The sequence below is a fragment of the Augochlora pura genome, chromosome 10 (genome assembly GCF_028453695.1).
Source record: "Augochlora pura isolate Apur16 chromosome 10, APUR_v2.2.1, whole genome shotgun sequence".
Lineage (NCBI taxonomy): Eukaryota > Metazoa > Arthropoda > Insecta > Hymenoptera > Halictidae > Augochlora > Augochlora pura.
Genome location: NC_135781.1, coordinates 25937734 through 25963836, shown reverse-complemented (window position 1 = coordinate 25963836; position 26103 = coordinate 25937734). Strand labels below are relative to the sequence as shown.

The 26103-nt window shown below is 44.6% G+C and overlaps 1 protein-coding gene across 7 annotated transcripts in view; it reads left to right on the top strand.

The window, feature by feature from the left end:
* LOC144475575 (bromodomain adjacent to zinc finger domain protein 2B) overlaps positions 1 to 26103 on the top strand; it is a 257990-nt gene that overhangs the window by 210354 nt on the left and 21533 nt on the right. For all 7 annotated transcript variants that reach the window (XM_078191603.1, XM_078191602.1, XM_078191604.1 and 4 more), the window contains exons 5-14: positions 14221 to 14448; positions 14885 to 15070; positions 16918 to 17080; positions 17229 to 17246; positions 18368 to 18611; positions 20353 to 20611; positions 21566 to 21948; positions 22603 to 22917; positions 23453 to 23727; positions 23855 to 23936. In XM_078191603.1, the coding sequence (XP_078047729.1) occupies positions 14221 to 14448; positions 14885 to 15070; positions 16918 to 17080; positions 17229 to 17246; positions 18368 to 18611; positions 20353 to 20611; positions 21566 to 21948; positions 22603 to 22917; positions 23453 to 23727; positions 23855 to 23936 (2153 nt within the window). The remainder of the gene's footprint in view (positions 1 to 14220; positions 14449 to 14884; positions 15071 to 16917; positions 17081 to 17228; positions 17247 to 18367; positions 18612 to 20352; positions 20612 to 21565; positions 21949 to 22602; positions 22918 to 23452; positions 23728 to 23854; positions 23937 to 26103) is intronic.

Here is a 26103-nt window from a genome sequence, read left to right as displayed (position 1 = left end):
GATCATTTTACGGTGGAAACGATTCCGCTCGGCGATCGGTTGCTCTTCGTTAATCGATCGCACTATCCACTTTCGTTTCGGTTTCTATTCGACAGATGTTATTACGATTGTTTCTCTACTCTTAACATTAGGCTCGCCAAAGCACGTCAAAACGACGAGTTGTTCAATTTACGATCATTCCCCTCGTAAAGATACAGCCATGAATTGTTTATTCATTATGAAACGTGCTTCTGTTCTTTTCTTCAAAACTTTACCAGCATATTCTACAAGCAAATATAGTATTGAATAGACTATAAATATTTTTCTCTTCGCGTGCAGTACAAAATTTGGCGAATAAATTATTTTTGAAATAGAAGTTTCGCATTTAAATGACATTTCAAATATATTTAACGACCACGTCATCTCCGCGCTAATATTACAGAAAAAAATGCATTCGTCAAATTATACATTACATAAAATGAACATATTGTTGTCCCTTTACTGCTTCAAAAATCTATTTCTCCCCAGCCCTATAAATCACCGATCAGAAACGGTTAACTTCGAAAACACACGAAAGAGGATCAGTGGAATACGAACGATTTCGAAATGGAACAGCACGCGAGGGATGATTTCGCGAGATCTGTGACCGAAATCATATTCACAACTGTGGATCCGTGTAACGTTTACCAGGGGTGGAACACAGTTGCGAGTGGCGAGCCGCGAAAGGCAGAAACACGCGGGAATCACGAATCGTGGGCGTCGAAGACCGGCATTTTTTTTAGCGAACGCGGAGAAACAATGATTTCGTTTGAACGGCGGGATAGGAGAGCGCGGAGGGGGCGAGCGGATAGGGAAAAAAGAGTGCTAGACCGTAGGAGAGCATTCCCGGTCTCTCTGTCGCTCCAGCCGGTCCGTCGCGTAAACGAAATTAAAGCGATTTGGAGGCGAGCCAGCCATCGCTGCGACGCTCGCAAACGCCGCGTCCGCCACCCCTCTCTGCATTCCGATCCCTCGATCGATCCTCTTCCTCGAGGGACAGGATACACACGTATATACTATATATATGTGTATATATATGTGTATATATATATATATATATATATATATATATATATATATATATATATGTATGTATGTAGTGTACAGTACCGGCTTTCACGGTGAGCGCAGTGCTGAATCGCGATTGGACGGTTATAAGCGGAAACGGCGACGTTAAGGTGTAAAACCGGAGGGGATGTCGTCGATATATTGGATATCCGCGTCTTTCTGGCCTACAGGCTTAAATAATGCACGGGTAACGGCAGTAATTGCGTTGCATGCGGAACGACTGTCTCGAGGAAAAGCTTATTGGCTCGCGCGTTTCCTTTGTCCAAGGATTAGCCGACGTACTCGCGCGACCTCGACTGCAATTACGCGCCCCGTGTTTTCTTCTGTTCTGCGTGGGCGAGCCGGTACACCTTTCCGCATCTATCTTCTTCTTCCTCATCGATCGTTCCTTCACCTGAGACCGCTATCAGGTTGTCCCCTTTGTTCTTCGTTGTCGAACGCGAATTTTTACCATCGATCTATTTTACATTACCGGTAAACCGAACACGCTGAAAATGTTTGGCACGCGTTTGCCAGATACTACGCATTTATGAGAAAAATTCAAAAGCGAAATGCGAAACCGTGAAAACGTTGAAAGAGTTTAAAAACACTGTTGCATTGTTATCGACCTGTTGGAATTACTACGCGGGAGAATTAATGTCTACGCAGCACCTCTGTATCTTTTTCATACAAATAATATTTATTGTGCGCGGAAGATTGAATTTGATCAATGTATGATTGTTAATTGAACGCGGTTAATATATACTCATTAGTTAGATGCGATTAATAAACTCGATTTTATGCACTTATACTAAAAACGAATGCGGTAAATACGAAGTCGCGGGGAGTATTGAAAGAGGAAATACGGTTTTGTTGTAGTATCATTAAATTACAGTATCATTAAAAGAGGAAACCCGAATTGATTTTACGTTCGTTGACTCCACCGGCTCGTACGCGTTGCATAAAGATTCGCAGGCTGGTTATCGGTCTAGGGCACGAATTTATGCAGCGAATCGCAAGTGTGGGATCGCGTTGAACGCGTTCATACATCGATTACAGAGGGAAACCGAACGCGAAACGATAAGATCAGGTTTGAGTCCGATGAACACGATTCGCGAAAAATCGTCGAATAATCGTCGGGGACCGGTACACAATTCCCGCGACCGTTGATATTCACGATCACCAGAAGCAAGCGGATCGCATTAAATCATCGGACCCCGGTGCTTTTTTAAGCAGAAATTCGAGCGAGCGAGCGGGCGAGCGACCTGCATAATGCAACAAACGATTGATGAAATGCATGAATTTTTCCGACAGCCTCATGATTCTTAAATAGAGTCGTTCTTCCACTAATTACCCGGCCACCGATATTTAAGGCATCCTCGAATAATTGAATGGCCTGAAAGGGAACAAGGTTTTTCCGTTTCCCGAGGGAACGTTCTAAAAGAGGTTTCTTCGAAGGTTCCCGGCGTCCTCTCGGCGATGGCTCGTCGCCGTCGCCGCCGCCGCTCCGCGCGTCGCGTCCGCGGGTCGTGCCACGAGAAAAAGGGGAAGCCCCCATTGAAGAAGTTAAGCACGGCGGCGCGGAGGACGTTCGGCCGGGATTACGCGAGAGTTTTATTCGTATCTCGCTGCGAACACGCTGAATGAATATGCCGGCCGCGTTAAATCTCTCGGATCTTTCATTCCGTCGCCTTTCCAGCCCGTAAGATTCGCGTCGTTCCATGCCGCGCCGTTGGTCCGGGCTATTTTCTTCCCGGCACGTACCTCGGGCTCCTCTCGCCCGCGCGCCGTCGTGCCGCGCCGCGCCGCTCGCTCCGGCAAACAGGAGAAAAAGGGACGGGAACAAAGGATCACCCGCCCGTGCAACCCGCGCCCCGAAAATAGCAGCCCCGTAGTTACGTCGCCCGGTCCCAGCGAGAAGAGAGCCGCCACCTCCGCGAACCTCTGCGATCGTAAAAATTTAATTCCTCGAAATGATGATTCGCCTGCCGCTGTAAGTTGAACTGCTGCGCAGAGTCCCCCGGCACCGACGAATCGGATCCGATTTTCCGAGAGTCCTCCGCCGTCCCCGTGTCTCCGGTTCTTCCGATAATTCGCAATCCGATTTCTATACGACGGTCGACAACCTCGGCGGACGTCTTGTTAAAAAATAACGATTGTGCAGCCTTTTGAAATATGCTCGGTGGTTGTCGCGTTGAGATCGTGATGCCACGTATACAGCGAGCAGTGCATAAGGGGTAGACTGTTTTTTAACACCGCTCGCCGATTTATTATTCAATTCCTTATTAGTATACCGCGGGTTTACTCCTAAGCGGCTTCACAAAAATAAGTAACTATGAGCGTTGATTTCATGTATTTGTGACAAAACTCGGTAGACACAATTTGAGATAGCAAAACGATATATTAATGTATATTATTTTCAATGTATTAAAATGATAAAAAAAGAGCGAACTTTCTATTTCGTTTCTAGATATTTCAATTAGCGCAAGCAACGTTTATTTCGCATGAAAATCCGCGGTCTGCACAGAAAATAAAATGTCTGTTTTTAGTGTGTCCAGAATTAGAATATTCCACGTGTAAAATCGAAATAAATGAAACACGCGTCTCTAGAGAGACGAATTTAAAATTATAATTAAGGCGCGGATTTTTGTGCAAAATAAAAATTGTTTGTATTAATTGAAAGATACAGAAGTTGCGTAGATATTAACTTCTTCGCTTAAATAATTTGAATAGGTCGACATTTTCAAACCTCTTCGAATGTTTTCGCAGCCTCGCATTTCGTTTTCGGATTTTTCCGACGAACGCGCGAAAGTCCGTGATTTAATTTGAACGATCTAGATGTGTAATTCATACGTAAGAGCCGGCGATAACAATTGTTTTGCAGAGGGTTCAAGGCGTAGAATAACGAGTAGGTACTCGCGAGCCAGGAGTTCCCAATTTCGGTCACAGGCAAGAACCATTCGTAACTCCCGACCCGTTTCCATCGCGTTCTCATCATCCCCGGGTACGCGCGTCCCTCTCCCTCCTTCGTCTTCCCCGCTCGCTCGCTCGCTCGCTCGCTCTCTCTCGCTTTCTGCACCGACCCCTCTCGGAACAACCCCCTGGCCTAGCCCCGACTCCCACTGGCCAGAGCACGGCGATCGATTTAATAACACGGCCATTTTCCCAGCTCACGGACCGAACACATTCCCCGAACCGCTGCCGTAACGCTTCTCTTCATCTACGATCTATTCTCCTAACTTGTTTAGCTTCCCTTACGGCGTCGCTGCTCGCTCGCTCGCTACCCCCCACCCCACCCTCCGCACACCTCTGTTCTCGCCGCCCCTGGCGGCTCTCATTCCACCGTTCTCTCTCTCTCTCTCTCTCTCCTCTCGCTCTCTCGCTCTCGTCCTCTCTCGCTGATTTCGCCCTCCTGAAACAACCGTGATTTGTTATTCGTTGAACGGGATCGCGGTCTCGAGGGTCGTTGCCTGGTTATCGCTGATGGATCTATTTTCATTTTAGAGGCAAGCGAACCAGTTTTTAGAACACCCGCGGAATTGACTAGGATCGTGGTCGCGAGACGAGAAACTCTCTATACGATCTCCAACGAAATTTGCGAAATAACGCACTCGATGTTGGTTAAAGTCTTGTGCGAAATTCGCGGCGTTTTCGGAGGTATTCGGCTGTTTATTATTTCACCGTGAGAAGTTTGCCCTAACGTGCTTGAGGGAGGGTGGGAAAATGTCCACGAAATCTTAAACGTGTATTTTTGTTATGACAAATTCTCTTATGAATTTATTACCTTTTATTTCTGTACTGTGATAGGTATTTAAGTGTATTTATAGGTACCCGAATGTATTTATAACTTGGGTGTATTTTATTTTTGCATTAATAGGTACCTATATGTATTATTGAACAATATCATATCAAAATGCATACTTCGAACCAAAAACAAATATCCATAGCACTTTTTTTACATGGGTGAAAAATGACTCTCCTGAATTTTTATTCAAAAGCTAAAATCGTTTCGACGCGATACGATGATATCTATCTTTCGAGTCTCATTCTTGTTACGTGATATTATTTGCTCCTCTATCAAATTGTAGAACGACAGCCTTATTTCTGTCCAATTTACAAGGTAAACCACCTTCGTGTAGATCGAGATCTACATCCCTCCATCTACAATCTTTCCGAACAAACAGACCCCCGCAAATCGAGTCTCCGCATGCGGCATACACTAAAATACGATAATTCAGAAACCAGTGAAAATAGTCGCAGTAGAATTACCGTATATCGTCTCAAGAATCTTGGCAGAGCTGTAGCGCAAAATGCGAAAACCTTGGATCAACGGCAAGACTGTGAATTTAGACGAAATCCGACAATCCTCGCGGAGTTTCTCATTTTCGGTCTCAGGCATCTTTGAAAAGTTTCCCGGCGTCCGGATGAAATCGAGCGATTCCGTTGCCGGGAACAGACCGCGGCGGTTTTTACGCGGTCGTAAAATCGGCTGCCCGGCGAACGTGTCTTGGAATAAATCTGTGCGCGCGTGCGCGCGCGCGTCCGTCAAGCTCGGAGCACGCGCGATTCCGCTCGCGTCTCTCGCAATAACCGAACTTGCCGCGACGGACGTTTATTGCGCGATTTTAACGATTTTAACGCCGGAGAGCTTTCGGCGTGGCCATCGATTAGGGGAAAAACAATGCACGTCACTTCAGTACCCCGCCCCTCCGGCCACCCTCCCGGCGGAGGGAGCGGGTCCTTTATTAACGTGCTCGGAAAAACAGGAAATTAGCGACGCGTCGCGACCGTCGCTACCAGTCGACGCCGAGGATGATGACGTCCTGAATGGTCGACGATGACCCCGCCGGCATCGCCGCCTACCCTCGTTTTCTCCTACCCCTCTGGTCCATCTCCGTGTTCAGGCTCGAGACTTTTTTTTTATTAGGGTCTCTGCGACGAGTGGGCTAAAACAAACAACGGGTACATTATTTTATCGATTCCACTGCTCTCATGCGCTCCAAAATGCTTCACGGTCTTCATTTTCTTGCGTCATGGTGGACAGTAGTGGAATGTATGTCACGGTTTTCAGTAACTATTCGTTTGTTGTTTCATAACGGTTGCAATTTTAGAATCACCAATCTCAAAAAGTGATTTTAACCCTCACCCTTTCTTCGTGTCAATTTGACACAGTTTTCTCAGATACTACAGAATATGATCTGTTCTATAGATTTATTATATTTACTATAGTCTGTTCCCTAAACATTACAATCTACTTTCTTTACAAAAACTTATCTCAACTCATCTTAGAGTTTACATTCTTAAGAAAAGAATATACGAATTGTTTAATCTTTGATTTTGTTCAATTTTGACCAGTCTATCAATTGGAAAACAGATTATGCTGTAGAAATGAAGGACGGATATAGGTTAATCGACGGATGAATGAATGTGCTCGTCGACCCTATCGTTCGGCAAACGATGCAACGAGGAAGAAAGCTTGCGAAAAATATCCGAAGCATCCATGCGGCGTTCGTGTGCTCGTCGAGCACCGATGATTAAAATTTCGACCGGGATTTGTAAAAAAAGAAAAAAAAACGGATATCGAGAGAGTCTTTAGAATAAGGCCATTAATCAATGGTGTGTCGCGGACGGGAAAGTATAGGTAACAGATGGGGAACAATCGCAGCTTGTTCGACTCGGAGCGTCTCCAGTCCATCGCTAATCCTGTCCGCCCTCGTTCTCGAACCGTGATCCCCCACCGTCGACCGGCTTGCTCAAAAGCTTAATCATAAATCGATAAACGTGACGCATCGCACTTGAGATACGTCTGCCTCGTTGTCGTCGCTCTATCCCCATTCCCCGAAATGCTCTTCCTGTTCTGTTCGGATTTTGCGGCGGCCCGGCAAATCCTGTTCCCCGAATTTCCATCTCGTCGCGGCCCATTCGATCTTCCTTTATTTGATAACGCCCTCGAGCAACGCCTAATATGTTCCATAATTCCTTCGTTTTACGGAAGAACACTTTCCCGTTTATAAATACACCGATCGGAAGTCGTTCTGTGCCGATTTCGCAGCGTCCAGAATTTTTAAGTGGAATTCATAAATTGATGAATATTAAACACGTGTTATGGCATCCGTTCGGTATAGAATATATCGATCTATTGAAATATGTGTGTGTACATATGCACGCTGCTCTCGAAAAGTACAGGTTGTGATAGCTATGGAAAATTGAATAGATTTAGGAAACTGATACGAAATTGCTACAGCTTCTTAAATTTAATTCGTAGTTAATCCTATTAAACTGTAATAAGTATACATAGTTTGTGTTATAATAGAAATAACGTCGATTTTATTAAATAAATTCGATTATTCTTTTCTTCGATTTTTCTTCGAATATTATTACGAAATCTACAACATATAAGATAAATTTAACACTGCATACTTAATATAATATATTTAAAGTGTATACATTGGACATATATCTAGATTTGTAAAAAGAATTGGAAAGACGTTATCGTTTCCACTTTTATCGTATTTCCTCTTTGATTTGATGAGAAAAATTATTCGCTGTTGCATTCGTTCGATATCAAATGCCCAACTGTGGAAGAAATCAAACACGCGGGGAATGATGGACAGTGATTTCGAATGTCTATATAAATTTGAATACCGAGGAGAAACTTGCCGAGCGCAGACGTTGAATCCCGAAAATCGAGAAATCGGTTTTCGTGGAGCGGTGAAAATTTTATCAATTACGATGTCGCAGTATTGATCGCCGTGATAAACGTGGACGAGCTTATCGGCCCAGTAAATTTTGCGACACTGTTTCTGAATCACGGCGCAGACCGGAGCCGTAGCTAAGCTCTAGGTTTCGGAACTTCCATACGATTTATCCGTGAAATAACTTTTCAACGAGGATAAATCCCATCTGTACGCCGTATTCAGAATTCTATCGGTCCTCGATCATAGATCCGTTAGATTAATACGATTCATGCTCCGGGAACAAGCACACGCGCGGCCCTCTCTCTCTCTCTCTCTCTCTCTCTCTCTATCTCTCTCCATGCCTCCGATACACGGCCAAAGAACTTTTTGATAAAATTATTTCATGCAAACGGGTATTACGGTTTAATTCCTCTTCGTTGCGCGAATCCGCGTGTGCCCGGTTATTGATTCGGCTCGGCTCCGCGCGCGTCGTTGATACTTCCGAACGTAAATCTTCGTAACTGGTATCTGTACGAAACCTTTATTTCCCGGAGTATCGGCACCCGGGCACACGGAACGCGCCGAACGGCTCCCCGTGTTTTATAGAAATGCGAAAAACGATCGTTAATGTGAACGTTTTACGCGTCCCATTGTTCTCCCGGACGTTGGGGAAAAATTTTGCGACGCGCGCGGCCCATCGCGTCGCGTCTGACGTCTTTTAACGTCACGATTAATTCCGGTTTTTCGAAATTCGAGCTCGTAATCCCGCGCGAAATTACTTTGATCAACTGAAAAATACTTTCGATGAAAGCGGAATTTAACGCATTTACGAACAAATTCAATGGCCGAGATTTACAATAGAACATTATTCTGAAAGAAATTTCCGCTTCGCTCCTGTTGCAACGCGGCGCACACGATTTTCAACTCGTGGGAATGGCCCCTCGGTCTAATTATTCAACGGAGAAATAGGGGAATAAATCGGGGAATAAAATGTCTTTCTAAAACATAAAATTCGGAAAAGAATTTTCTTGCTGACATTGACGCATTGAAAGTGTAATAATAAGAGATTTATTCCGAGTTTTATCGAATCTCGTTGCAATATTTCCCACGTGTAACGTATATATTGAATGAGTTACTCATAAATATTTTGTCACAATCTGAATGATCGTAAATTACGAAATGTTCTCCTGTCACTTTGACAGATTTCGTAAACTTAACAGAATCTTCCCTTTGATGCAGATTTTCAAAGCAATTAAGTCCTTGCAGGAGTACGCTGACCTACAGTATTTCCATTTTATATAACCTGATGCAGATTTAATTACATTTTATAATTAAATTTATAATTACATTTTTCACAGTTTTTTGAATATAAACAAATTTTGTAGCGACTCCTTACAGCAAAGTGTTAATGCAAAGACGAAGAAAGCAAGCGGCCCGGAACCCCATGAAAGAGCCAGTTGTATACGAACGACGAGGTTAACCCGCGGTCCGCGGGTTAAACCGGGTTCAGCCAAGAAAGGCTATTGTCCCGAAAAGTATGTTTAAATATTCAGCAGGGTGGGAGAAGCGTTCTTTTATCGGGAACGCCGGCGACCAAGGAACATCCCCGAAAATGGCGGCCCGGTTTAATGCTCTTCGCCGGTCGGTCGATTACTCGAATAATGGATTGCCATTAAAGAGTCCGGGATTAAAGAGGAAAGCACGAGGCAGGGCACGGCGGCGTCGCTGGCTCGTTAAAAGAAGAAATTTGTGCCCGTATTAAAAGTCAATCGGGAAAACGCTGTATCTCGCGCGAGCCAAGCGAACGGGGAGAAGAGGGTCCTCGCGCTCGGTTATAAACGATCAGGCCCGAGCGCCGTTCCGTGTCGCCGTATAATTTCCGAAATTATTTATCAGTCGATGGTTCCCGTCCACCGACGTTAATATCAAGCTAGTTAATGATGGCAATGTCACAAAATTACGCCGCTGACGTAATGAAACGCGAAATTGACGCAGAAGAAATTTTCGTTCTCGCGAGCCTTTTTATACGACGCTTCTTTTCAGTCTTATGGATTTAGTTTTGACAGTCCTTGGATGTTAGACTTCCATTTATTTAATCGTTTATATTTAAATCGACAGGATGTAACATCGTGAAACGCATAATAATTTACTTCCGTGATAATAAAAACTTCTAAAATTGGAAGGAGATTTAATTGGAGGTGGAAGGAAATTAATCTAAGTTGCAGCCAGAAGAAAACCAATCTAAATCTAGAAGGTTGCTCATTTAGCATTGCAAGGCGAACGAGATCTAGATAAAGTAATTCCGAAGACATCGATAAAACAGTGTCTAAGGAATTTCCATAAAATAAAGGAAATCGTGCACAGAGAATTAATTGTTCGAGGTTATATAGCGGACGAGATAAAAGGACGAATTCGCGAGGAAGAGAGAGAGAGAGAGAGAGAGAGAGGCGGTGAGTTAGAGAGGGAGAGGGGGAGAGAATGAGAGAAAGTAGGAAAAAACTGAGGAAAAGCAGCATAGCAAACGAAAGGGAAAATCCGTCAGGAAAATTTCAATCCGTCGGCCGGCGTACGTGTGCATACGCGCGCGCCCGTGTATATATGTATGCACCTAGAGCTGCATTATGCAGCTGCTCAGCCGGTGAAGTAGTCGTATAAGCCAGCCGGGGGTTCAACGACCGGTATAAATTAAAGCGGCGCTTGGATTTCAATGCCACGGCCTTGCTCAAGGCCGCGGTACTCGTAGAAAATCAACGGTACACTCGTGGCCGCGTTTGTAACAATAAATTGTACAAACACACGCGCAACCGGCCGGCATGCACACACGCGCGAAGGGAGATTCGAGGCTCGTGTGCAGCCCGCGACACGCCCGCGACGGAAACGTATTTGCGGCGGTGTGTGCTCGTCACAAAGGTGGGGGAGTAGAATTTTCGTATATCGATCCGCTGCTTGAATCAACAGAAAGATACGTAATGCGCGGAAATATGGCCGACTCGAGTCGAGTTAAAGCCGATGTAGGAATCGAGTCACGCGTTCGGTCACGTGCTACTCGCAACACACGCTCTTCTCGAAGCTGCTCCTTCGGTTCGACCCCGTTCGATTCCATTCCTCGGCGATTTTTCTCGACGATTCAGTATAAATCACCCCTTAAGTTCATTCTATTCTCGATTCTATGTATTTATCGTGCTCTTTTTGCACGCTTTTGTCCATTGTTCATCGACTTACTTCATGTTTGCATAGTAGAAACGGTCTACACTGACCAGACATGCGGGTGTGTTCTGTTTTATCTAGGAACATCGCAGGTGTATTTAGTTCGATCGAATTTAATCGATCGACTTTCGGCTTATTTAAGGTCAATAATCTGGAGCGGTACAATGGGATCTTTAACATTGACCTAGATGCTGATCTCAGACCTCCCTCGTGCGAAGAATGTAGGTTGCAAAGATTCTCGGACAGTCTAGAGACTTTAACCTCTCGCTGTATTTTAACTATTTTGACTCTAGTAACAACCAGTTAAGTCTGAATGCTACCCCGTCCTTTTAAATTGGAATACAATTCTATTCTTTTCGCGACAATATTTAAGTGTTCACGAAAATATAGGTACGCAACAGATACAAACTCTCTTCTTATTCTAAAAAATTATCATAATCGAGAAACTTTGTCATAACACTGAAGAAAAGGTACGGCAAGTTAAATTGAAATATCTAGGAATGCACAGTAATTACCTTCCCCAAAATGCAAAGCGACTTAGGACAGGTACAACTGCCTAACAATTTCAACCCTTTCACTACCTTTCGATCTTCAATACAGGCAACCAATGGCGATCCTTTTTGAATCTTCGTCGTCTCGCTCTCTAATATTCTCGGAGAAGAGCAATTTTTCCAGACGCGTCGGTCGGCAAATGGACGCGGGGAATAGAACATGTGACGGTGCCAACCGAGCAATTATTTCATTGGAGACCACGGAATAGATTCGCCGTAATCCACGATAATGCTGTCGCGTAATGAATTACATAACAAAGCCCCGGGGTCACGGGGCGCGCGCGCGCGCGCACGGCCGCGCGTAATTGTTAATTGCGACAAAGCGGGATAGTTTAATGAAAATTGTTGGCGGTTTATGAAAATTAGAAAGTATCGAGGTGTTCCGGCGGGGCATTTTTGCTGCGGCGCGGCGCGGCGGCCCTGCCAACGGCATTACCATAACGAGTTCCTAGCTTCTGCAATTTGCCGGGCTTCCTGCTCTCCCTGCAGTCCAGAACGCAGTCTCGAATGCAGCAGGCGCGCTCGTGGCCCGACCGGGCTGGCGTGATTATTATTATTATTATTGGCGACGCGACTTAATACTTTAATCGTCGCCCCGCTGTTAGGGTAAAGCACGCACCCGATAATTCCGATCGAGATGATTTAGTTAACCCCTCACCTTCCAATTCGTTCCCGCAGGGAACCGCGTCCGCTTCTTCGATTCTCGCACGATTCTCCGAAATGCTTGCTCGGATGGATAAATTATAATTTCGTCGGAATCCGATGTGTCAAGCGCATGCATCGTATAAAAATTGTCTGCGATCGTTGCAAGAAGCAAAAATTGAATAAAAATCCATAAGACATATTTATTCTTTCGGTGACTCGATAAATGTTAGATTAACGTGGAGCGAATTTTTAATTTTATAAATGGTTCATTTTGTTCGGGCTTCGATTTACTTGTTCTCGTTAATGAAGTCTGTTTATACGAAAAATATAAACGAGCCGAATGAATTTTGTTATTCAAAGTTCGGCTACTTTGAAGGATTTTCAATTTTCCTGTAGCATTCAGCGTGCGCGTGTAACAAGCAATCGGTTTTGCGGCGGAACAATAAGGATTTTCGAGGAAAATAATTGATCGGGCCGGGGAAAATAACGGTGGCCGTTGTTCCGGCGCAACAAAATTTTCTATATTCGATAATCAATCGGTAATTCCTCGTGGCGCGCACCACGTCGATTAAATAATTCCGGGATTTTGCCGGGCCCGTGTTCGCGAGCGAATAATAATGGCCGCGATTTATTTTCGAGCGGCCGGTTCTATTATTTAAACCCGCCTTCGCGTGTCCCCGGCTCTCCCATCTCCTCGTTGCATTTTCACGCGTCGGGGCTGCAGCTTTCTCTCCCCTATGCAACTTTCCAGCACACCCCCACCCCCCCTTCCGTGCCCCCGTGTCCGTGTGCGTCCCTCTAACACGGTCACGGAGCGGAAGCAAAATATTTCGGCGGCGCCGTGCGCCCGACCAATTATCTTTCGGTCTCGCGGATTTATAAACATTTGTTGACGTCTCTGCGTAACACCCTCTTTCACCCTCTGTTAACCTTAATCTTTCACCGCGCCACCCTCTCGATTCCCGTATGCAATACGCGCGGCTCGTACCATCGCCGGCAAATTAATTCTCGAATTCTCCCAAATAGTTGGTTAATTAACCGAAATTGTCGTCGGCTCGCCGACAGGGACGCGCGTATCCCGCCGAAACAATTTGCAAGAAGAGAAAACAGAGAGCATCAAATTAAGTGGGGAAACGGAGGAGAAAAAAAATTGCATGGCGCCGGCGTATCGACGCGGCACCGCCGTTCATTAATTTATTGATTATTTCGATAACAAGGGACCGCGCGGAAGGAGGAGCATTTTCCTATCGGAATTTAAACAACGCGGCCGGCGAAATTTCGCGTTGTTCAAATTTGATGGAGGTATCAGTTTCCACGACCAGCCCAGTCGTAATTATTCGAGCAGTGGCTTCGAATCCCTGGCTTCGTTACTGGTAAATGTGTAATTATTGGTGGACTTAATAAATGCGCCCATTGGAAAACATTTGGCTCAGGAGGCCGTGCTAATCGATCGATGCCTTCCAATTCTGCGATTTTACGCGATCGATCGGTTCCTACTTATTTTATTTTCAATCGAAATTACCATATTCGAAAATTCCACGCTTTGAAACGCGGCAAAATTAAATCAAACACTCCCGACAGGGGTGTTGAGCAGAAATGTTCTTAAGGAGGCAAAATAGTGATATCAACTAGGAAATAACTAGGAGATCCAATACAATTTTTCCGAGCGAATAAGCGGACGGAAAACGGAACGATCCATTGTTCCAGAAATAAAATCGAACGGCAAACCCCTTGGCTCGGGGTGCGAATGAATACTTAACCGGCGCATAAATTCCTCAGAACGAACACCGATGAAACATTATTTCGTTTTCGACCGGTGTAAATACGGAATATACGTAAACGGAGCAGATAAACAGACAATTATCGGTTGTCGGTCGATTGTAAAAAATTGATTGACCGCCGGCAGCGGCTACTTTGAACAGGGAACTTGGCTCACGGATTGCAATCGATAGCTACTTTGTTATGGAAACGGGCACTGATCGCGGTTCCGAGGTGTACGTACGAGGGCGAAACTGACTAGGTAGCCTGGTGCGCGAGCATATAATTGGACCGGTTCGTTTTGGTTTTGATTGCAGCGTATTGGCCGCGGGGCGACAGCGCAGCTTCGTCGCTTTTCGGTGGAATGCCCGGCGGATATGGGTTGGGGGCCCACCATTTGCCGTCGGCTTACGCCATCCTGGGCCGAGGTGGCTCTGCTCCCGGTTTTGGGGGCCACACGCCGGCCTCTGCGCCACCGCCACCCCCGTACTCGCACAGCAGCCTTGGCACTCTCAGCGTGGCCGCCAGTCAAGCTGCGAGTTTAGGTAATTAACCCTTTTCATTATTTTAAATCTTTAATCCCCCAGAATTCCTTCACGATTGTCTTGCTTAACCAGTTTCCCGTTTTCGACAAGTATACTCGTCGTGACGGAAAATGTTTCTCCATTAAAAGTCTACTCGTCGAAAACAAGCAACTGGTTAAGAAAGACATTACATTGACATTGTCTATTAAATTATATATCTTATAAAAGTTTCGCATTTGAACAAAGTAAGAAGAAAATCAAACGTATACAGTATCTATTAAAATTATACGAAAAAGAAAGAACATTTTATGTAACTTTCATTTCTTGCAGTTGGTATAAACAATTTGTGTATCGCAGAAAAATCCGTGGTCTTATTGTTCCAATAAACCTGTACACTTTTCAAACAGATCACGATAATTAATAGTTAATCATTACATTTGTATACGGTCGTGTACAGGTATCAATCCTGCGAGCGCAGCATGGTGGACGATGGCCTCGCATCTGGCGGCACACGACTACCTCGCGAGGTTACAAGGAGCGGCAGGACTCCCTGGGTTTCCACCTGGTGCTGAGAGCCTCCTGCCACCCTATCCTGCCTCTCTACTTAATCCCCCGTCCCTTTCGTCTCACAAGTCCAGTAAGTGTAAGTATTGCAACGGTTATTTCGTTTTACAACAATCGCTTGCTCTTTGACCTCTGCTATTACACCAATCCGCCACGAGAACAATCTTGCGGCTATATAATTTTCAATTTCTGCTTCATTGGCCGGAGTATCTATCTATATAATTTAATCAACGCGTCGACTGCCACGTTGGTTACAGGGGAGCGTCAAGAGTCCTTTCTTTACTCTTATCGATTTTTATGATCTGAATACTTTTCTTCCGAGTTACACGGCTTTTCGTGGCAAACGAAATTGCTATATATTTTTACATCGCGGTTTTTTTATAAAAATTTGCTCACCGTTTTGCGACAGTTTCGTTGCATAGGTGCGATGATTCCGCAACACAACGAACACTTCAGTATGCAGGATCGTTGTATTCAAAACAGTCATCGAAACACAGTCGCACCGCTTAATAAACACGTAGTGTCAACTCTGGTAATTGGCGTCGCCACTTCCAGTGCATCCAGAGGTTAAATTCCATGGGGCGTTATGTTTCAGTCCCTCTGATAGTCAGTCAGTGGGATAAAGTTGAGAAGACAGTACTCACTGTCCCCTGTAATCATGTTAGCAGACCCGACCCTGACTATAAATTAAACTCACGCTGACAACGACCGGTCGTGCAACTATGTAACTGCTTCTGTAAAACACTCTACCTTGTTCAGCTTCTTGTGTATTCATCCGCATCTATCATTGGTCGACAGTTATTCTATTTACAATATTAGCTCTTTAACGATGTCTACGATACTTTTTACGGTCTCTAAATCATTTAGTAAATCGTGGATACCTTTAAACCCTTGACGTACTATTTTCTTTACGATTACAATGATCAGAACTTTTGGTCTATATTTATAATATATTTAATGTATTTAAAATTTAAAATTTACTATATTTATATTTATTTATATTTATTTATATTTATAACTTTATATTTATTGTCTGTTTACATCTACTTGAACGTTTAAATATCGATGACAAGAGGATATAAGACGTTACAGTATAGCAAGGGGTTAATTTTACACCATCGACCTTTTCCCTTACTTCAACGTGCCACTGACTTTTTTGCTACCTTTACGAAGTTTAAAGTCGTTATTAAAGACTGCAATACATGCATTAGCCTACAATTTTTACATCTACTACTACATTTTACATCTTCTACTACTACTTTTTACATCTACAATTACTACATCTCATCTACCTTTTCCGTCATCCGAATGTACTATTAAATCTACTTGCTACTTTTACTTGCTAAAATTTTGAAAGAAATGTTCGCAGCTGTTTTTAACTTCAATGTTAACACTTTACCGACCAGTAACCTATAAATTGGCTTTTTATACCGACCGATAGTTTGCGAATCGATTGCCATGGCAGCCAACAATTCGATATCTATTATCGAGTTAAAGTGTTGGATATATTATTACGTTCTTGAATATTAGATGCCTCTCGCGATGAGTAAAATAAATAAAATAGATCAAATAAATATTGTTTAATGCTAATGTTACGAAAATATATCAATGTCGGTAGATTTAGTGACTCTATAATAACAGAAAGTGAATAGTATAAGAAGCACTTTCACAACGTTTGATTTAACATTTCTACAAGGAAATGGAAAGAGCGCATATGTGTGATCGTGCGCGAAAGTCTAAGCCGAAACAGAGCCAGTGTCAGGGGAATGTTCACGGCCGAACGACCGGCCGACCGGTAAAGTGTTAATGTGGAAGCGACCGATGGTAGAACGTTTCCGAATTGGTCGCGACAGCTAATGCGAACAAATGCGAGCAATTGTCGGAACAGCGATTTAGAGGTGCGTGTTATGTTTCCGGGGCCCGCAGCTAAGTCAAGCAAGAGTCACAAGACGCCGGCGAACAGCAGCAGCTCGACGACGCCGAGCATGACGAGCAGCAGTTTGCCGGTCTCGACTCAGGCGCCGGTCACGTCCTCTCATCACAATACCTCGGCCAGCAGCACGCCAAATTCGCAAACGAACGTCGTCAGGTAGGTGAAGGAGCGCTCGGCTCTGCGCGGCCGCTCGTTAAATCGATGCTTTCTCTCTCCCATTATTTTTTAACTGACGACGCCGCGTCCGCGGCGCACTTACCTCTCCCATTAATTATTTTTCCATGCTCGCCGATACTACCCGCAGTTCAGCGAAAGAGGGCAGGTGAGAGAGATCGTTAAGAATGAAAAGTGCCAGGGCGCACAGAGACAAAGAGTGAAAGAGAGAGAGAGAGAGAGAGAGAGAACCCCGGCTGTGGGGAGGAGAGAAAAAAATACGGGAGAACGCGAAACGAACGAACGACAGACCGCGAATAAAACCGGAAAGAGACGCTGCTCGGCCGCGCGCCGATCGATTTTTCTCTCTCGCAACAATTTTCTCTGCCGTATCCGTCCCCGTAAATTCTGTATTATCCGTCCAGCCTCTCCAACCACCCCGCCGCCGCCCGCGCCAACGGTCATTTAACTTTCATGCGGCGCTCGTGACCATGTAATTTCGTTGTTACGATTGTTCGATGGCCCTTAACGCCGGCCAAGCTTTAAACAATTTGTCTTTCGACCGGTTACCGCCGGGCTGCTGCGCGATTTCATATTGCTGTCGCGGAAAAAAGTCCACCGAAAATCGACAGCCCCGGACGTCGTTCGTTCGACATCCTTTGAGCGTTGCGGCCGTCCCGGATTTCGTTCGATCGCTTCTTCGGACAAACCCTTCGGCTGTTACACGAAAATCCCATATACGCCGAGTGTCCGAATTCTAGCGGATCTCGCCGAACGAAATTGAAAACGATTTTTGTTCCAGCGTCGTTATTATTCTGTTCGAACAGTTAATTGACTCGACGGAGAATAAAACGATGCGTGGATGCGTTTTTAAAAAGTTTTATGGTTTTTCGAACAACTTTTGAAACGGTGTCACTTTTTTGGTACTGCGCTAAATGTGACAAATTTTTTGAAGATGTTAGAGAGATCATTTCTACCATTTTAATCCTTGTAAAATAAATAACCTTAACCATGTTACATTTTTAAAGGTAGTTGCGTTTTAACAGGTTATTTGCACTGCTATGATTGCACCTGCAACATTAATAGAAAATGCTACTTTTATCGTCAAAAAATTTTTTTTAAAATCGTAGAAATACACTAGATTTGCTCAATATTAAAAATAGTAGCCCGCAAGATATAAAAGTTGTCCACACCGTCGACGCAACGCTCAAGGGATCAAGGAAGTAGTTACTTAGAGGATCGTTCGAAGATCGCGAAATGGGTCGGTTAATCGTAATGCGTTTTGTTCAGCGATCCTAGCAATATATTGGGAGGCGTGCGGCTGCCTCCCGACACGGAGATCATCAAGTACACGTCGAGCATAGTCGGTCCAAAGGTTCCTGGCACAACGAACCGCGGCAGGAAGAAGACCATATCCTTGGACACACCGAGCGTGAGCGTGCACCCGCCACCGGTGCCTGCTCTCACCGCTCATCAGACGAACACGACAACGACGTCGCTGATGATGGAGCCGAGAAAGTACAATCGTGCTACGGTAATTGCCACTCGTACATTAATCTGGCCTCTGCCGCGACTCGGTCGCGACCGAATAAATATTCACCTGTTTCTTTGTGATAATGCCGCCGAAGATCGGTGGCTCTGATGGGAATTTCGACTGTCTCGTAATTATTGATTTATTGCAACTGTAATTTCGGTTTTCCAAGTGGAAGGCTTGTAAAAATTATGTTATATATATTTTATATTATATTTATCGTATCATTCTCTTTTCTTTCTTCTCTATTTCTATCCGTATGCTACTTGTGCTGTTTAATAGCATATTATAGTAACAGAGACCTTCTCTGGTCAAATAAATATTATTATTAAAGAGACCGAAATTACTGTTATAGTAACTCAATATTTTTATGCAAGGAAGAAAATACAATTTAGACACTAAAAAGTCTAAACTCGAGCTTTGTCAACGAACTCGAAATGTTTAAAGATTTCTATCCTCGTGCTGTTAATTTAGAAAATTTCTCAGAAAAAGTCAATTGAGAATAGTGCAGAATAGTATAGGACCGATTCCCACCAACCATGTTAACGCCCTCGCAGTACGGTAAACGCGAAATGATCTCTTCCTATTAGCTGAAATTTGCAGGAAACGTGGGATTCGCGAGTCCTGCCAATTACAAACAAACAACACCTTCTGCCTACGTCATCGTCTCGCTCCCTCGTGGTCGCAATTTTCGGCTAGAAACACACACAATAGACACGTGTATTATAGTGCTTTGTCGGTTGTCTGTGTGCGTGCATGTTATTTACGCGACTACTGGTAAGCGAAACAGACGTGCGACGAACACCAGGAGGCGCTGAATAATCGAGACAAAGCGAGAAAGACAAATTACAAGATTCAAGAACGTTCATTTATCCCTAGAGCATTAACATCAGATTTTTCTTACGAACACATGATTATTTGGAAACACTAATTACTAATTAGCAACTCGACTATCTTTGCATTGCACTATACAGCAAACGTGCTGCATTGTACACATATTTTTTATGTTTACATTGGATCATATGATTTTTTCAAATAGCTACTATACGCGTCTTAAATACGTGTTCCATATTTATGAGGTATAAGTGAATATAATCACGTTTGGTTCGCGCGGTATTACTCTCATGTGCACAGACTTGCAATGCTTTCGAGTATAGGAATTTTACGGATATCTTACGCCTACGTTAACGTACAACGTTGAGAACCTCAAGGTAATGCCGGGAAACGAGAAAATTAATCACTACGCACAAACTAAATGACGCAACAGGCAAGAGGAAGCAGTCGTTCGCTCCACCTAGCCTCTTCCACTTTGTTTGAATTTCAAGCTTTTGATTATTATTGGCTAAGTGACGCGCTGAACGAGAGACGTGATTAGGTAGAGCGGGCGATGAATTCCCCTTGCTCCTCGTGTCCGATTAGTTTATTGATCTTCTCGTTTAGCAATAAAAGTGAATTTCGGAAGGTCTTAGAATAGTTAGGCGCACAGGTAAAGCGGAGAAATACCTCCTTATCCCTCGACTGAAACGACTGACTTCTTCTGAGAAACGGACAGTGCGTATCGCTGTATCGAAAAATGGAGACTTCAATTATATCAGCAGCCACCAGAGTCTTCGAAGACTGCACACGAAACAGACGTGCGTCGAGCTTCGATCATGTCCCGCGAATTCCTCAACTTCGATTACCGAGTATATAAAGAAGTTTCAACAGCTGTTTAATCTACTGTCGTTGATCGTTGCCCTTTCAGACCGAGTCGAACGACTACAGGGAACCGGTAGATCGCGTGGAGGTGATCAAACTACCGGCGCACTCGACGAACGGATCCGTTCTACCTGCGCCCACGTCGTACACGACCACCAACGCGAACAGTTCGAACGATTCGGACGCGCCTCTGAATCTCTCCCTGAAACCGGCGACGACGAGCTGTAGCTCGCCGATCTCCGGCAGCCAGCCGCTCAGTCAGCTCAGCAACCTGAGCCAATCGTTGCTCGCCTCCGATCGAACATGTAAGTGCAATCATCTCCATCGTTCTACGGAACCGACCTTACTAACTTCAACGTCAGTGACACGCTACTAACCAGACGGCGCCGTAAAGCCGGCTCAACGTGAACAGAAGCAAACACGAGTAGCTGGTCGGTTTTGCTTCAACGAAGTCGAAGTAACAGCGATCTAGCCGCGCACTTGTTCTTTAATCCCTTGCCGTATATCGACGAGTTCGTTTTGTCAACGTCATTGTATTTAATTATGCGAGTAAATGCGACATTAAAGTTAAATATAAATGTAAATGTATCTATAAATAGTGGTAAAAATCGGTAGACAGAATTTAAGATAGTGTGAAGATTAAAAGAAACTGAGGATGTTGATGCAGTAATTTGAACTTACTTAAATGATTAAGAAAAGAAAATACCAATGCTTTGGTTCTATATTCTGCGAGTGGTATATTATGCGAGTGATTTTCATTTAGCATGGAAATCGAAAAAGTTCTAGTCGTTAGAATTTTGTAGAGGCAAGGGGTTAAATAGACGCACGAATTTCTCGTAAAGACACATTTTTAAAGTCACTCATGATCTTTTCGACTTAGCTTTTAACTACTATAGCTTAAATAATTATTTATTAAATTATGGTGATAATATTAGTCTAAGACCAATTATAAAAAAAACGAAGCGATTATACCTCTTAAGTATTAATGTTCAAAGTAATAATACTTTATTTTGTATTTCTAACCTAATCTAATAGTAATTAAGTAAGTCTGAATAGATATAGTAGTTAAATTAAGAATTGATCACGTCGCTTTCTGACGACACGTGGAGCTGGCTCGAATTCCCTCCGAGCCCATCCCGATCCGCATCCATCCAATCACCATCTGAATTTCGACAAGCTGACTATCTGAAGATACTGTATCATTGCTCTACCCCATTCAGTCCCCTTTCAAATAGAAAAATTTGATTCGCGCCCCGCAGCGAGGCGAAAGCCGGGCCCGAAGCCGCGAAGGGTGCCGCAGAACTCGGTGCCCGTACCGGCGTCGCCTAGCCCGTCTTTGGCGCAGCTTTTCGCCGCGGCGGATTCCCCGCAACGGCCCAGCAGCGGAAGCGAGGAGAGCGAAAGCGCTAGCACGACGCATCACAAGGATGGCCGGCCGAGGAACTTGGGCCGCGGTGTTTCTAAACCGAAGAAGAATACCGTAGCCTCGTTGCTGGCGCAAAGCAGAGCGCTGGGCATCAAACCAACCCCGACTTTGGACCCCAGCGTTCCTCTGTCTCATCAGGTATCCTTGCTCAGGTCGAACATCCTCGCTGCTCAACTGCACGCCACTGCGACCGGCCAGGGCGACGACAAGAACCAGGTAAATTGCGAACTTCGGGAGAACTTGGGGCGTACCTAGATCCTCGGGGAACATATTACTCGTGTGCTGGGAGCACTTAGCAACCCTTGGAATCATCACGTGTACAAATGAACAATTCAAATGTATTGTCAATATTGAAGATTTATTTTAAATGGAAGTGGAACAAATTTTTTATTCGCATCAATCGCCTTTACTTTCTCGAATTTTAGCTATATTTCAGGCTAGTGACGAATTGCATTTTGACAAAATTTCGTCCCTTCGGAAATAAAGAAATTGTCTTGTCGTTTCTGTATTTATCCGCTAATTCTGAGCGCATATTACACGAATCGCGCTGTGTAAAGCAAAACAGATAAAAGTCAGGAATACAAATTTGATTATTATCTAGACTGGAAAGCTAAGTTGATCCCAGCAGGCAAGGAACCCGAATATCCTACACTTAATATCCACCACTTAATGGTCATTCCTTTCAAACAGCACCGTAGATTTTGTTTTCTGTTCAGTTATCGAATAATTTCCTATGATTTCCCATTATTAATTTGATTTCCGAGTCGCGTGAAATTTTCGACGCCGACGAGGAAGAAGAATGCTACCCTGGGCCGGCCGTTTTGTTTTTTTCTCTTATGATTTCGCACTAAAACCATGCTCCCTATATAGCGGTCTTTGCAGGAGAAGATGAAGAACAAGTTGCTGGAGGTGTCCGGCGAGGAGAGCAACATGGACGTGACCAGCGAGAGCGGCAGCAACACCGACGTAGTGACGGACACCGACGACGACAACACGGACGGTGTCTCGAACGCGAAGAGAAGAAAGGTGAAGCCCAGCGAAAGGGATCTTCAGGTTCCTCTGGAACGTGGCTGGAAACGGGAGACGGTGATCAAAGGATTAGGGAAGTCTGGTGTGATAAAGGGCGACGTGTCTTACTATAGTCCTTGCGGAAAGACATTCAGGAGCAGTCCGGACCTAGCCAAGGTAAGTCACGTCCTTGCGGCAGATCTTGATTTCAATTACGACCGCGGCCGAACGGTTCTAATCGGTCTCAGCCACGCGGCGCACAGATCGATCGAGATTTCTTGGCTGAGAATGCTACGAACCGAGTGCTTATTGTACGATCTTCGACGAATAATTTTCGGACGAACCTTTATCACGAGCATTACCCTTTGAATAGTGGACATTTCTGAACATTTGTAGGAGCTACAGCTAGATCTGTTAAAATCTGTATTAATATCTCTGTCTTAAGACCAAACTTATTTCTTTCATTGCTTTCAATATTGATAGATGTCGATATTGATATTAATACATATGATTGCTAAAAAATTAGAATTGGACTCAACGTCCGTTAATTGTTTGAAATACGCGGAGAAGAATTCGAAGCTGTAAGCGCGACGTTCTCCAGTCGAAAAGTGAATGAACCAGCCAGTTGGAGTGTCTGCTATTGATCAAACAGCGCGACTCGAACGGCAAACGTTCGAATATCGTGTTCACGGAGCGACCAACATCTTTTTAGTTCCTGGAGCAGCAGAACCCCGCCGAGCTAACGACGGCGAACTTCTCTTTCTCGTCCCGACCGCTGGTGGGCGAGTTTCTGCAGCCGACGATGGGCCTCGCGGAGGCGGAATTCGTTAGGCTGGGCGCCCAGGAAGTGGCCAGGAGGCTCGAGGAGCTTAGAGCAGCCGGCGGCTTCAGGGATGTGCGAACGAACAATCAGTACGAAAGGGAGAAGCTCGCGTACGCGAAAAAGCTGGCGAAGGAGGAGGCGCAGCGGCACAAGGAGCAAGCCAGGTCTGTACTAGTTAATTGAGACGATCCCGTCGCGAGTTTGTCGCTTGACGAACAATTCAGAGAATATCGCACGATGATTGGAAAGATCCGCCGATCGAATTAAACGATCGCTGTACGATTGTCGCAGGCTGATCAAGGAGCAGGAGAAGTCGGAGCGTCAGGAAGCGGTGAGACGAGAGCGGGAGATTCGAAATCAGCAGCTGCTCGAGGTAAGTTGACGCTCTCACACGAATCGTGTCTTCCTTTTTCACGTTTTTGTCTCGATTCTCGTTGTTTCGTTCACAAGGAATCTGTTCTCTTACTCTATTTGGGATACCTACTACGTTTTTTGTATTTTGTCCACCTGTCGTGCGTGTCGCATGCTCTCTGTGTGTGTCGTATTTTATATTATACATACATATATATTATTTATATTCTTATCGCGTATATATATATATCTATATATATATACACACCGTTACATCTATATCCATATCTATGGTATATCTATATGTATGTACCGTTACGTACATGCATACATATACAATATATACCTATATATAAATATATATATACACGTTTTACTATTTCTCCAGTGGATATCTCTTGTAACCAGATACTTTTGTAATACGTCGCAAAATTATATATACATATATACGTAATGTGTATATATATATGTATATATATTTATATATAAATATTATATATATAATATGTATATATATTTATATATAAATATTATATATATAATATGTATATATATATATATATATATATATGCATTTATATATATATATTATACATATATATATGAAGCCCCGTACCCTAATTACGATCCGTCAACCAACCAAGAAAACGTCCCAGGACACACGAAGACCACCCAGACCCATAGTCGACCAACAATCGCTAGCAATAGTGACAGGAGAACCCAGCATGTCCTCCCAGTCTCTTTCTCCGACTGACACCCCGAAACCCCTAGTCCAAACACCCCGCCCCAATTTTCTCTTTTGTTTCTCTTGATTTGACGTTCTGTCCGACACGTTAGTTTATTTTGACTTTGATTTTCGTTGGAACCCCAGTGAATCGAACGTCTTTTTAATCGTTTCAACGGAGATCGTTTGTGGCTGCATCTCGCTTCCGGGTCCTCAACTCGGCGAAAATAGACGCGATCGAGCGAGGACCCGCCGATTTTTCGGTTTCTCGGGCCGATCGGCTGATCGACTGCGATCGGTACCACTCGAGAAACGGGGAGAGAAACGAGTGCTCGTCGAGGAAATCAAGGCTGGGGCATTCGTATCAATCTTCCCTCGGTAATTAGAGGCATTGCGGAGCGGGTAGCTGAATTCGAACGTTTCGAAGAATTGAATCAAGACTTCGAGATTGCGAGAGAGAGAGAGAGAGAGTGGAAAGCCTCGATCTTCGCGACGAGCACCGTTGAACGAGAGACGAAATTTGTTGCTCGAAGTCTGTATAGTCGTGTGAACTCGATACCTAGCTCCCAACGCTTTTTATGTGCGCTGTAGACCAGTCTCAGAGTACTCGGTTTTGCCGTGGCATATCCTCCTAGTTCCATAGATGAAGGCGAACGACCGTGCGAGAAGTTAGCGACGACCGATCAGAACGAGTCTAAGCGTTCTCCCCGGTTGTTTCCCGTACAACAGGACGGACGCGTTCTTGCAGCCCGGCGGACGTTTTCCGCAGAGCGCGCCCCGAGTTTTCCAAATTGCTTTTTCTGCTTGGCAACGAGTCGATCGTTAAAAATCAATTCGCCGTGAAAGAGGTGATCGTTCTGAAAAATTCTGATCGGTGAACACGGTCCGGAAGCGCGATTTACGATCGCCTTGCCCGGGAAACGTTCTCGAACTCTCTCGGGAGGGGGGGTTCGATCGAACAGAGAAAATAATCGAGAATCGTTCGGGCAAGGTCGAGCCCGGCGAAAGTAGATTGCGCGAGTGTAGAACCGTTTTGATAGTTCCTCCATTTGTGATAGTTGTCCAAAGTATCCGATCGGGATCCCTTCGAGCGAGACACGAACCAAGCTGATCCACCAGAAGCCCTCTTCAATCACTGTCACTCATTCGCTCATTCATTCCACCCCCTGACCTCCTCCGGAATCACTTGCATCCACCTTCTCCCACATGCACTGCACATCACACGTGTGCCCACCCAACCCCTCTCTCAGAAACCACCTAACCAGTCTACTCCGAAAAAAAAAAAAACATACACGCAACACAGACCGCGTAGAACGGGACGTTAGAGAGAAGAACGTCGACGAGACAGAGAAAAAGTGGAAAATGTAGATAGAGATAGTGGGTTTACTGGCTGGGGCGAGACCGTAGGGATGCCCATTCCACTGATAATCGATCCTAATCGATCCCTCCTCCGCTTTCCGTGAAG